The 14,268-nt window shown below is 49.9% G+C and overlaps 1 protein-coding gene across 1 annotated transcript; it reads left to right on the top strand.

The window, feature by feature from the left end:
• Positions 1-10,758: 10,758 nt before the first annotated feature.
• Positions 10,759-13,742, top strand: LOC308171723 (relaxin-3 receptor 1-like; the record flags this gene model as incomplete). The annotated part of the gene is made up of 3 exons (XM_080546595.1): positions 10,759-10,947; positions 11,988-12,428; positions 13,107-13,742. The coding sequence occupies 3 exons, from the start codon at positions 10,759-10,761 to the stop codon at positions 13,740-13,742; spliced, it is 1,266 nt and encodes a 421-aa protein (XP_080402721.1).
• Between the last annotated feature and the right edge of the window lie 526 nt (positions 13,743-14,268).

The raw sequence follows: 14,268 nt of genomic DNA, 5'->3' as shown, positions 1-14,268 counted from the left end.
TGTGTGCTGGGGCCGCCGGTCAAGGTTAAGCGTACACATTTGTATGGAGACACAACACTTGGGAAAATGCTCAGGAAAGAAACATCGATCCAGGCGGCCCCTGGAAGTGGTCAGGAGAGGAGGAGGTCTCAGGGTGTTATCATTGGGAAGAGGGACACCCAAACATGGGGTACGATAACCAATCAGCCTGCTTGACCGTGTGGGACCTAATCCTACATTGGTATGATAGGCAACGCACAGAAACAAATTACTTTGTCAGCTACGATCAATAGAATTTATTTCAAAGTACTTTTCTGTTGGATATCATTTCTTTGTTATATTATTCATGACCTCGGTGCAAGTTCTGACAGGGAATCAATGAAAATACAACACCAAGTTGTAAATTTGGCACATTCTAATTTCACACTTAGTTTCTTTCACACTTGTGGTCTTGCTTACCCCCACCACACCCAATTGCATTTAAACCTGTCAATCAATGTCTGAGGCTGCATTTGAAAGCACGGTTGTGATTTTCCTGCTTAGAATCAGTCTGGTTGATTTGGATATACACCTGGTAAATCCCAACAAAATCCCTAGTGCGGTCCTCTCCTCCTTTCCGTTTCGGTGTCTTTCGGTGTCTTGTATTCCAAATTAAGTTGATGAAAGTGAACAAGACGTGGAGGGAGGCTTTGCTGCAGTGCAGGGATCAGCACATTGACCTTCCCAATCTGTTGTTTCAGATGTTGTTTGTTTATCTGATAGTTCCCTGGTGCTCAAGGTATGACAGTAGGTATTGTACTGTACTACTACTTATCGAGAATAATCCAACACAATTACAGCTACACTGAGCAATCTTTCTGTAAATACCATGTGAATTGCAGATTTTAAGATAACCAGGGACCATGACGAGAGACCAGGGACCTTGAGGAGAGACCAGGGACCTTGAGGAGAGACCAGGGACTGTGGAGAGAGACCAGGGACCTTGAGGAGAGACCAGGGACTGTGAGGAAGAGACCAGGGACTGTGAGGAAGAGACCAGGGACTGTGGAGAGAGACCAGGGACCTTGAGGAGAGACCAGGAACTGTGAGGAGAGACCAGGGACTGTGGAGAGAGACCAGGGACCTTGAGGAGAAACCAGGGACCTTGAGGAGAGACCAGGGACCTTGACAAGAGAGACCAGGGACTGTGAGGAGAGACCAGGGACTGTGGAGAGAGACCAGGGACCTTGAGGAGAGACCAGGGACTGTGGAGAGAGACCAGGGACTGTGGAGAGAGACCAGGGACCTTGAGGAGAGACCAGGGACTGTGGAGAGAGACCAGGGACTGTGGAGAGAGACCAGGGACCTTGAGGAGAGACCAGGGACTGTGGAGAGAGACCAGGGACCTTGAGGAGAGACCAGGGACCTTGACAAGAGAGACCAGGGACTGTGGAGAGAGACCATGGACCTTGAGGAGAGACCAGGGACCTTGAGAAGAGAGACCAGGGACTGTGGAGAGAGACCAGGGACCTTGAGGAGAGACCAGGGACTGTGGAGAGAGACCAGGGACCGTGGAGAGAGACCAGAGACTGTGGAGAGAGACCAGGGACTGTGGATAGAGACCAGAGACCATGACGAGAGACCAGGGACTGTGAGGAGAGACCAGGGACTGTGAGGTGAGACCAGGGACCTTGAGAAGAAAGACCAGGGACTGTGGAGAGAGACCAGGGACCTTGAGGAGAGACCAGGGACTGTGGAGAGAGACCAGGGACCTTGAGGAGAGACCAGGGACCTTGAGAGAGACCAGTGACCTTGAGAAGAGAGCCCAGGGACTGTGGAGAGACCAGGGACTGTGGAGAGAGACCAGAGACTGTGGAGAGAGACCAGGGACCGTGAGGAGAGAAGGAACTTCCTTTGCTCCACTGAAGAGTAATTTGGTGATTTAGTCATGTTCTTACTGTGAAATCTCTACGGGTTAGTTCAATATTTTCTAAATCTAAATCTAGTGCCTTTGCTCTTTCACTTTCAAAGCTGAGCACAGCTAAACATATCAGCCTATCATTTGTCATTGTGGAGCGCAGGTGACTTTTTTTCATCAACTTGAACGTGGAAAAGCCAGGCAAGGCCTTTTTCAGGGCTTCCTCTGGGATCCGCCCATGCTTGTTGTATGTTTTAATGTCTTGCTTTTTTCTGACCTATCACAGGCTCCGTCCCCTAAAAGGACTGCACTAGAACTTTCCTTAAGTGTCAGGGACATCTTGAGCAAATAAAAAATGTAGGGGTGTAGTGACTACATTATGGGTTCATGTTCTCCTCTTACTGTTGGTTGTGTAGTGGGAGGGAACCAGTTCTGGCACTAGGGGCAGAGGGGAGGATTATTAACGTTGCAACTTCCTGTTTAGACACAACAGTTTTGGTGATCTATTTTCTGGTCCTGTACTGAGAGTACAAGTTGTTATTTTGATTAAACAGTTATCATTACGTTGCCTACGTCTTTCCTTTTTCCTCCGGCACTACACTGGTGACCCCGACGTGGATTTTTGTTAACGTAATTGTGTACAAAAACCAGCGAACGAACATTACAATCCTGCAAAATGTCCGGGCGAGGAAGACGTTCAAACCAGCGGCAGCCATCACCATCCCCTGTCAGGGTAACGCGTGGTGCGCACACTCCCACTCTCAAGCTACCAGAGTTCTGGGACTCAACGCCTGCTGCATGGTTTGCTATTGTAGAGGCACATTTCAACAAAAGTGACATCGATGACGACGACGACCGGTACAACCATGCTGTGGCAATGTTGGGCAGCTCCACCGCAGCTCGAGTGGTAGGTTTTTTGTCTGCTCCCCCGACGACGAACAAATATGAGCGCCTCAAGGCCCTGCTTCTAGAGACATTTGAACTGTCCACTGCGGAGAGGGTGCGTCGCCTATTTGCCATGTCGGACTTGGGTGACGAGAGGCCTTCTGCGCGCATGGAGAGGATGCTAAACCTGCTCGGTACAGAAGACCCCATGATCCTCTTCACAGAGCTGTTCATGCGCACATTGCCAGCTCAAGTTAGGATGGTGCTGGCCAACACCGCCATCATGGAGCCCCGCGCCCTGGCCAGGGAGGCGGACCGGTTCGTCTTGGCCATGCCTCAACGGTCCCCCGACCTGCTCGCTCCCGCGGCCGCCCCGCCACCCGACCGTCGCAGGAGAGCGAAGGATGACGCCAGACCTTCTGGCCAGCAGGGTAACGCTGCGGGCCATTGTTTCTACCACGCCACTTTTGGCGCCAAGGCCAAACGGTGCCGCTCACCCTGCACCTTCGGACCGACGGGAAACGGCGGGGCCGGCACTCAGTAGTGGCCCTGAGCGCTGGCGTCACCAACAGGCTGCTCTTCATACAAGACACCGCCTCTGGTCGCAGTTTCCTTTGTGACACAGGTGCCCAGTGGAGCATCATTCCGGCAGAGAGATCGGATGTGGCGAAGGAGGAGCGTGGTCCGCAGTTGGCAGGCGCGGACGGCACACCTATCTGCTCTTATGGCACTAGGGCGGTGGACGTGTGCTTCGGAGGGCAATGCTTTTCGTGGGATTTTGTCATAGCGGCTGTCACATTTCCCCTCCTTGGTGCGGATTTTCTGTGCGCCCACAACCTGTTGGTGGACGTGGGGAACAGGCGCCTGGTCAACTCACAGACTTTCGCTTCCTTCGCCTGTACGCAGGGGGAGGCGGTCTACAGCGGGTGGTCCAATACGCTCGCCGAAAGTGACCAGTACCTTCGGCTGCTCGCCGAATTCCCCGACCTTACCAAGCCCACCTTCTCCGCGCCCACGGTGAAACACGGAGTGGAGCACCACATCGAGACCGAGGGGCCTCCCCTCCACGCCAGGGCCAGGCGCCTCAACCCGGAGAAGCTGGCCATCGCCAGGGCGGAGTTTGCGCATATGGAGCAGGTGGGCATCGTTCGGCGCTCGAGCAGCCCCTGGGCGTCTCCCCTGCACATCGTCCCTAAGTCAGACGGCGGGTGGCGCCCATGTGGGGACTACCGCCGCCTCAACGACGCGTCCAAGCCTGACCGCTACCCGGTCCCACATGTCCAGGACTTTTCAGCGAACCTGGCAGGCAAACGCTTCTTCTCCAAAGTGGACCTGGTACGGGGGTACCATCAGGTGCCGGTGCACCCCGAGGACGTCCCTAAGACGGCCGTAATCACGCCATTTGGACTCTTCGAGTTTCTGCGGATGCCGTTCGGCCTGAAGAACGCGGCGCAGACCTTCCAACGCCTCATGCACTCGGTGCTCCGGGACCTACCATTCCTCTTCGTCTACTTGGATGACATCCTCGTCGCAAGCACCACGGAGGAGGAGCACCTGTCCCACCTCCGGGCCCTTTTCACACGGCTCAGCCAACATGGGCTGATTGTCAATCCGGCGAAGTGTGAGTTCGGACGGAACACCATCGACTTTCTCGGGCACCGGGTCTCCGCAGAGGGGGTGACCCCCCTCCCCTCGAAGGTGGAAGCTGTCGCTGCTTTCCCGCGCCCCAGCACAATCAGCGAGCTCAAGGGGTTCATCGGGATGGTAACCTTCTACTATCGCTTCCTCCACCACATCGCTCACATCCTGCGGCCTCTGTACGATGCCCAGAAGGGCAAGACTCTGAAGCAGCCGGTGGACTGGACGGCGGAGCGTGTCAAAGCCTTTCAGGACACCAAGGCGGCCCTGGCCCGCGCTGCCATGTTGGCCCACCCCTCGCCCTCGGCACCCACTGCTCTCACCACGGACGCCTCTGACTTTGCTGTGGGAGCGGTGTACGAACAGTGGGTTGGGGACGCCTGGCAGCCTCTTGCATTCTTCAGCCGCCAGCTGTCTCCCAGAGAGCAAAGGTACAGCACATTCGACAGGGAGCTCCTCGGGCTGTGGCTTGCTGTCAGACACTTCCGTTTTTTACTGGAGGGCCGCGAGTTTACGGCCTACGTGGACCACAAGCCACTCACGCACGCCATGTCCAAGGTGGCGGAGCCGTGGTCCGACCGCCAACAGCGCCAGCTCGCCTACATATCCGAGTTCACCACAGACATCCAGCACGTTGCTGGGAAGTCCAACCAGGTCGCGGATTGTCTCTCCAGGGCGGTGGTTGGTGCGGTCCAACTGGGTTTGGACTACGCGCGCATGGCTGCAGACCAGGCCGCCGACCCCGCCGTCCAGGCTCTCAAGTTGTCGGACACAGGACTGCGCCTAGAAGAGGTGGTTTTCGGTGACGCAGGGGCCACGCTCCTGTGCGACGTCTCCATGGGTCAGCCACGACCGGTGGTCCCCGCCAACTGGAGGCGCCCCGCCTTCGAGGCGATACACGGCTTGTCTCACCCTGGTAGGAAACCGTCCTCACGGCTGGTGTCAGAGAAATTCGTCTGGCATGGGCTCAAGAGGGATGTGAGGGCCTGGGTAGAGACGTGCATCGCCTGCCAGCGCGCCAAGGTGCATCGACACGTCAAGGCCCCCCTGGAGCAGTTCTCTGTGCCTGAGCGGAGGTTCGATCATGTAAACGTGGACCTGGTAGGGCCGCTGCCCCCCTCGCACGGATACACCTATCTCTTTACCATGGTGGACAGGACGACTCGCTGGCCGGAGGCAGTTCCGCTCTCCTCAACGACAGCCCCCGACCTGGCCCGGGCGTTCATCGCGGTGTGGGTCTCCCGCTACGGCACCCCTGCTGATCTCTCCTCTGACCGTGGCTCACAGTTTACTTCAGAGCTGTGGGCAGCGGTGGCGGAGAATCTGGGGGTCAAGCTCCACCGCACAACCGCCTATCACCCGCAGGCGAACGGGCTCTGTGAGCGTTTCCATCGATCCATGAAGGCCGCCCTTCGAGCCAGCCTCACGGACAGCGACTGGCTTGACAAGCTGCCGTGGGTCATGCTGGGGCTCAGGACAGCGCCTAAGGAGGACCTCCAGTCGTCGTCCGCTGAGCTGGTGTTTGGACAGCCGCTGCGGGTCCCCGGTGACTTCATTCCCAAGTCAACGGAGCCCTGGTCCGCCGCCGCTCAGCGCGCCTCCCTGCTGGACAGCGCCAGGACCTTCGTCCCGGTCCCGACTACGCAGCATGGTGTCCCTACTTCGAGGGTGCCCCCGGAGCTGCACTCAGCGAGGTTCGTTTTCATTCGTCATGATGGCCACAGGACTCCACTACGTCCTCCTTATGACGGGCCTTTCCGTGTCATCGAGGCCGGAGCCAAGAACTTCATGGTTGACATGGGGGGTAGGCCTGAGTGTGTGTCCGTTGATCGCCTCAAACCGGCCCACTTGGACCTTGAACTGCCCCTGGACTTGGCCCTGCCACCGCGCAGAGGCCGGCCTCCAGTCCTACCTCCCCTGCCGCGCCCTGGCCATTCCCCCCTCCGACCCCGACAACCCCCCGCAGCTCGCGAGCCCCCGGTCGTCACTGCCCCCCGTCCTTCCCTGCAGGAGGACGTGATGGGCGATGTCACACCTCCTCCCGCACCTCCTGACTTTACCTACGATCGTAGGGGCCGGGCCATACGCCCTCCTCGCCGTGAGGATTTCCAATATTGAGGTGAACACTGGGGGGGCTGGTGTAGTGACTACATTATGGGTTCATGTTCTCCTCTTACTGTTGGTTGTGTAGTGGGAGGGAACCAGTTCTGGCACTAGGGGCAGAGGGGAGGATTATTAACGTTGCAACTTCCTGTTTAGACACAACAGTTTTGGTGATCTATTTTCTGGTCCTGTACTGAGAGTACAAGTTGTTATTTTGATTAAACAGTTATCATTACGTTGCCTACGTCTTTCCTTTTTCCTCCGGCACTACAGGGCTATGATTTTATTATAGGCTACAGTACATTACCATCTAGTGCCTTGAAACAGGATATCGGAAAATGCAGCCAACTGTGGGGTATTCTATGGATGAATTGTAATAGTAATAATAATATGAATAATATCTTAGATTTGTATAGGGCCTTTCTCAAACCCAAGGACGCTGTAGAATATACGCGCGTCTTCATTCATTTAAAATTCCCATCGTTACTTCTGAGACATCCTGTACACATGGTGTAAAAACAAGCTTGTTTGTTTGATGTGGTTTCTTACGTCAGTGCAACTTGTTTACCAGTCTTGAGTGAGAATCTGCCGCGATGGGTTAGGACTACTAGGGGATGATATGAATTGTTTAACAAACCCTTGCATGTGTTCTCCTTGTCAGAACTATTGAATTAATGAGAACAGAACCGCCCAACTAGTCACAGTGGGGCTTCGGAATTAAATAATTGAGCGAGCTGCACGTACTGTTTTCTTATTTTGCGCTGCGATTCGCTAAGATATTATTATGGAGAGAGGAGTGTGAGAGGAGAATACCAATCCCCTCAGTACCTCGGTCCGAGAGAAAGAAAGCGATGTATCTATGAAACACGAGAGATAAGATAAGCAGGGGGAGGAATGCCCAGGGATTACAGATGAAATAGTTACCTTGCTGTTGCAATAACTATACTCTGGTGCAATGACATGTTGTACATGGTCCATGGACAAATAGCTGAATACATATGCAGATAAAGGGGCTTCACAGCTCTGCCTTTCTGATAACGGTTATTGTAGGCTACTTACGCCTCAAAGCACCGGTTGTTATTAATTCATTTATCAAGCCAGGTAAGTAAGTCGTTGAGACAGGATTTCCATCCACAATAACAACCTTGATTGGTTACAACGTGAATGATTTGAAAATACACTAGATAGCCTAGGCTACACGTGATTATTGACGGCCTCTATTCCTTCTGAGGGTTCAAATCCCTGTTATGGTAGGGCTGAGGGGGAGGCGGCTGGAGTGTTTGCCTTTCGATAGCAGAGCAAATGCATTCTGCTATAGATGTTTAGATGTTTGGCTACAGTTTCTTTTTTTTTCTGGGTGAGGTTTTTCCCCCCACTCTTTGACTTTTTCCCCCCACACTTTTTTTTCACTTTATTGGATAGTAATAGTGAAGACAGACAGGAAAGTAAGGAGAAGTTATGTCAGCAGCAGGGCGTGGGCCAGATTCAAACCCAAGCCAACATGATGGGCATATCGTGAGTTTAGAATGATATTGATTGATTGATTGAAAACTTTATTAGAAGATTTGCAGAAGTAGGTACATGAAAGTACATATTACATACAAGGTCAACTAAAAGGATAAAAACCCAAGAAAGCCACTGGCTTATTTCAATTGGGGTCCTTGATTCTCAATTCATCGTTACATGTAAGACAGACAAAAAAAACTAGTACTATCTACAAGATAATACAGACAAATAACTATTACTATCTACAAGATAAACATACATCCATCAAGGGAAGAACAATACAACAAAACATAAGGTATGTACAGCGGGTAGGACAGGTGGGGACATACACCACAGGTGGGGGCGGGGGACAAAACACAAAGTATGTACAGTGGGTAGTTCGGGTCTTTTAATCTGATTTTTGATTTAGAGGGTCCAGTTACGGATTGCAGCCTCCTGTAAATGTTTTTTGAGAGTGGTTTTGAAGGTGGGCAGTGTTTTGCACTCCTTTAAGATTCTAGGAAGGGCGTTCCACATTTTTACTGCATAGTTTGCAAACGAGTTTAACCCCTTGTTTGTGGTGCAACGCGGTTGAACGTGGTTCGTGGAGCTTCCTCTGGTGTTGTATGTGTGGACGTTGTTCACTTTTTGGAAGTATGTTGACAGGTTGATAAGGTTCTATCTCCGTTTAGGGTAGTTCAGAGATATTGAGCGTCAAAGTGTTTGCATTCCATTATGTTCTGTGAGATGGAACCTTTGTATTTTACAAAAGGTTCCAAGGTTCCAAGAATTACTAACTCAACAATGGCAACATTTTAAAAATAACACCACACAGGCATTAATAAACACCTAATGGATCAGAGTATGTACAAAACTCAATTTTGACCCAAAATGGAGATAGAACCTTATAATTCTAACGTCACGATATGTAGACTGTAGAGTACGGTGCTAGACCACTGGACCACCCCAGGTTGTTTCCAGTTTTAATCTGGATGGCAAACAGGGCTGTAACATGTTTATTTGTGCTCCATGTGTGCATGTTTAGTGAGCATTTGTGCCGCACCAGACAGGTAGGCAAATGGTAGCTTATGTGGTATGCAATGTTTAATTCCTGCGATTGTTATTTGGGATGCTTGGTCTTGGAGATATGACAAACGTTGCCCTGTGTTTCACAGCTCTTGCTGCATAGTCTAATGACATTTTATTAACAGGAAATTAAATGCAAATTCATTTTAAAGTATTAATGACAGCAGAGATAGATGAAGATACTGCTAAATATAGATCAGTATATAGTCTACTTGCATAGAGTATAATTTATTCTAGTATAATTAGAATGGATAAAAACATTGGATCCTGGATATTGTATTGCTGCATATAGAACACTAATTTGGATTCTATGATAACCACAACAGTGGCTGATTGATGAATTATGAATGTCATACAGAGATGTTCAACTCCAGACAGTGGTAGATAGTTTGGATATCTCCCTGGGAAACAAATCCTCAATTAAGACCAGTGATTGGCTCGCAGTGAGCACTCAGCAGATCAGTGATTGGCTCGCAGTGAGCACTCAGCGGTTGATGCTGATTGAGAGTGAAGTGTGACACAGCAGTAGAAAATCAACGGCTCTGCCGATACAAGAGGGGGGAGAGCGTTCCACTGGCTGCATTATGCCGCGGGCCTTCCCTCTGTCCCCGTGTGACACGAGCCTGGGGATATGAGCAGAGCATGTGGAAACATGACTTTCTGACATATCGACACAAACACTGGCCCAGATTCGAATGCAAATAAAAAACACAGGCTTTGAGAGAAAGAGAGAGAGAGAGAGAGAGAGAGTGAGAGTGAGAGAGAGAGAGAGAGAGAGAGAGAGAGGGAGAGTGAGAGAGAGAGAGAGATGGGGGGGGGGGGGGGGGGGAGAGACAGGGGATTTTTAATGAAAAAAATATCTTTAACTGAGTGTCAATTGATATTCTGCGTGTGCAGTACTTATAATGTACACACACTGGAGCAGAATCTTCCTCTGTCATCAATCTATAAAGTTAACCTGGGCGCTGATCCACATGACGTCAATATAAGACATTTAACCACACACCAAACACTTCATTTTAGATCAATTAATTTCAATTTAATTCGTAAGGAATTTCATACACATGACATGACCATACGTGCGCACCTTGCACATTTACATTTGTCGAGTTTAGCCTATCACACGGACCCATCTGACTGAATGATTGACATACTTTTCCATTCAGGGCTACATACTTTTTATGAATGAAAGAATCTTGTTTTTCACCCACACCCGAATATTCATGCATGAGCTGAACGATAGCCTCAACAGTGTGGGAGCGCGCGTGCACATCATCATCAGCAGGTATAAAATGCGAATTGGACGCGCGCAGAAATCATTCGGACAAGGGACGCGCTTTGGTGACAATTGGTGACAGTTGGTGCGCAAGGCGCACTGTAGCCTATGCCTTTATAAAACGAATGAACCGTTACTTTTTACTTTGGGCTGATTGCAAACATATTGCAAACATTTTCAGGTCACTTTTTCCTCTGAGAGTTTAGCTGATTGAAGGACCAGCAAGACAATTAAGGCGCAGTGGAAACCTTTACGGCGGGTTGCGAAAGAAAGTCATTATTCACCCCAAACTAATTATCGAAAAATAGACGGAGAAGGTGTGACATGACAAGAAACGTTCACTGTGACTGACAACATCGACAGTCTCGTTTTTTCTTGGGAGTGTTTTGTTGACTTTGAGCGCGCCAGCATGCAGACCAACGGCAGTAACATGCTGGCTGGTTTGAGTGTGTGTGGAGGGAATCAGGACGACAGTGATGTCCCAGGACAGGCTAACCACACCGTGGGAACTCTTCACAACCTCTCTCTAAACTGTTGGCTCCATCTTCTCTCCCGGGAGTCCGCTCTGGAACCGTATGGGGAAAGCGCAAACTTAGCGGTGCGTGTTTATGGTCAAAAGAATTTAAATAATTTGAGATAGATGCCCTACATGATGAGGTCTTGCTGAAGATTGTCAATATTGATAACACGGATGGAGGATGTGATTACCACATCCTTTAAACATCTATATAAAAAATATATGTGAAAAAAAAATATTGTATTGGTTATAGGAACCACTTCCACCTCCAACTAAGTTTAAAGAACCATTTTTTAAACCTAGGAGTCAAGATCTGATCAACATTTTGTTTGACTCCATAATACATTCACTTAGAGCAGCATTGCAAGGTAGTTTTTCAGTTAACAGTGAATGAATAAAGTTTTTTATTTTTTTTTTAAGTTAATGCTATATAGCCATTGATTCTTGGAGAATATAGGGTTAGGGTCATGAGTTTCAACTGACACCACCAGAACCCAACATAATGAGCTTTTTTTTTTTTTTTTTACTGTAAACAAACACTTTATAGCTTCAAAACGTGGTTAAAACTATCAGATTAATCTCATGGAGGGTCAGTCATGTGGTCATCCATAGCTCTGTTTATGCATTTGAGGGTGATAATGAGCTGAACGTGGCTGGGAGGGGCTTTGTTATTGTTTGAATTCCAGATTGTCGCTTTATCAGGGGGGTTTTCCATCAACGTTACTAAAGGAAAATCCAGTCTCTTGCAAAATAAGGCTGGATTTTTAATAAATCTCGTGGTATTTATCGAAATAAGCCAGGATTGTCCTTTAGCGACGTTGATGGAATACCCCCCCAAGGTGAGTGCAAAAAATTGGAACAGCTTAAGAGTCTGATTCGAATGTCTCTAAATCATTCAAGTGAAAGACAATCAAAGCAATTGAGGTGACTCCAAATAGATGCAATGATGCCATCCTATTTGGGAAACACTTCCCTATTTGGGAAGCAGGCAGATATCCATCCAGGACATTCATTTTATGGGGCTGGTGAACGGGGCAGTGCACTTCAAAGTGTGCACTTATCGAACGTGTACTTCTTGCACAGGAGTTGACTGTATCCTCTGTGTTTTGCCTCATGGCCAGGTGCGTGTGATCATCGCGCTGGTCTACCTGGTGGTGTGCGCCCTGGGGCTGGTGGGGAACCTCCTGGCCCTGTTCCTTCTCCACTCGCGCCACCGGGGCCACCACTCCAGCATCGACTGCTTCGTGATGAGCCTGGCGCTGACCGACCTCCAGTTCGTCCTCACCCTGCCCTTCTGGGCCGTGGACACGGCGCTGGACTTCCGCTGGCCCTTCGGCCGGGTGATGTGTAAGATCGTCAGCTCCGTCACCACCATGAACATGTACGCCAGCGTCTACTTCTTGACCGCCATGAGCGTGGCGCGCTACCGCTCCCTCGCCTCGTCGCTGCGCATGGGGAGCCCCAAAGTGGCCGCCACCCGGGCCAAGTGGGCCAGTCTGACCATTTGGGCGGTGTCGCTGGTGGCTACGCTCCCCCACGCGGTGTACTCTACCACTGCCCAGGTTTGTTTGATTTCATTCATATTCTAATCATCATTTCAAAGGGATACAGAAGTTGTTCCCTCTTTAAATGTCCCTACCCTACGTGAACGTGGTCCTCTGTAGCTCAGTGGGTAGAGTGTAGGCTGAGAAGGAATGTGGTTCATTATGAAAAGAGGGTGGTGGATGTGTGGGAGGTGTTTAAGGCTCTGGTGAGAAGGGATGTGAGTATGATAAGGATGTATGTGGGGAAGGAGACATTTGAGAAGGTGTTTGGGGAAGGGAGCACATTTATAACTGTGGGAAAGGATGGAGGGTTGGGATAAGATTTTGAATGAATTGTTGTGTTTGTTTGTTTTTTGTTGTTGGTTTGAATTGATGTTTTTTATTATTTTTGTTGGTTTGAACAGTTTTTTTGGAGTTGATAGGGGGCTGATGCCTTCCTATGTGTTGTTATGTGCAAATAAAAGATCGAAAGTGTGGCGCTAACAACGCTTAGGTCGTGGGTTCGATTCCCGCTGGGACCATATATACTGAAAAATGTATGCATATAAGTCGCTTTGGATAAAAGCGTCAGCTATATAGCGCACATTATCATATATTATATGTGAACGAAAGACATTTGAAGCGATCAAGGATCAGTATAGAGTCACAGGACTTATTTCCGTTTGTGGTGATTGTGGTGGTGTTTTTTTTCTTCAGTTGACTGCGGATGACGAACTGTGCCTGGTCCGCTTCTCCAGTTCTGATTCGGACCGCTGGGACCCCCAGTTCCTCCTGGGCCTCTACCAGACGCAGAAGGTGCTGCTCGGGTTCGTCGTCCCCCTGGTGGTGATCAGCGTGTGTTACCTCCTCCTCCTGAGGTTCGTCCTGAACCGCCGCACTGTCGGTGGCGTTGTCGGCGGCGTTGTCGGCGGGGGGGGGGCGGTCAGGGACAGGTCGGAGGGCGAGAAGTGCCGCCACCGGCGCCGGTCTAAAGTCACCCGCTCCGTCACCATCGTGGTCCTGTCCTTCTTCTTCTGCTGGCTGCCCAACCAGGCGCTGACTCTGTGGGGGGTGTTGATCAAGTTCGACCTGGTGCCCTTCAGCAAGGCCTTCTACAATGTCCAGGCCTACGCCTTCCCTCTCACCGTCTGTCTGGCCCACACCAACAGCTGCCTCAACCCGGTGCTGTACTGTCTGACCCGTCAGGAGTACCGGGCGGGACTGAAGGAGCTGCTGGTCAGAGCCTCTCGCTCCATCCGGAATGTTCTTACCCGGGCTCTGAGGGGGAGGAGGGTGGAGGGGACGGCCCCCGGCTTGGCTGTTATTCACGGCCACAAGGACATCAACGTGTGACATTCTGGACACAGAGAGCTCTTCTTCAAAGCTAAGGACGACAATGAAACAAGTGTAAACACACACCGATATGATTTTGGGGGTATTCTGTGACATGGATACTAACGAAAAGTACAGACATTTCAAATGGATAAACAGACTTCCAGATGTAACTTTTCTCTCTCAGTAGTTGTATCCGGCATGTTAGTTTTATGTAGGCTATTCTGGAAATTGTATATATATATATTTTAAAAAGTATATATATGAGTATATATTATGTGCTCTAAATATTCAGTGGATTCTATAGATATACAGATCAGAAGTTGTTGCGTCTGTGTGCTAAAATATGAAAAGTGCTGTCAAATGAGATTCATAAGCAAGCCATAGGAAACTCGCAATCAGATTTCCTGGATACGATTATACGAGGTTCATCTTAGCCTATTAGTTTAATCAAGTAATCAATGTCAATCATTTTTGTCCTTTATCTGTCCTTGACTTGAGTCCTTGCCAACCTGTTATCACAAACAATAATCCACTAATCATTATT

Source organism: Nansenia antarctica, assembly GCF_963989245.1.
Source record: "Nansenia antarctica genome assembly, chromosome: 16".
In the NCBI taxonomy this organism is placed as follows: Eukaryota; Metazoa; Chordata; class Actinopteri; order Argentiniformes; family Microstomatidae; genus Nansenia; species Nansenia antarctica.
The sequence above is the reverse complement of the archived record's forward strand: the minus strand, read 5'-3'. Positions and strand labels throughout refer to the sequence as shown.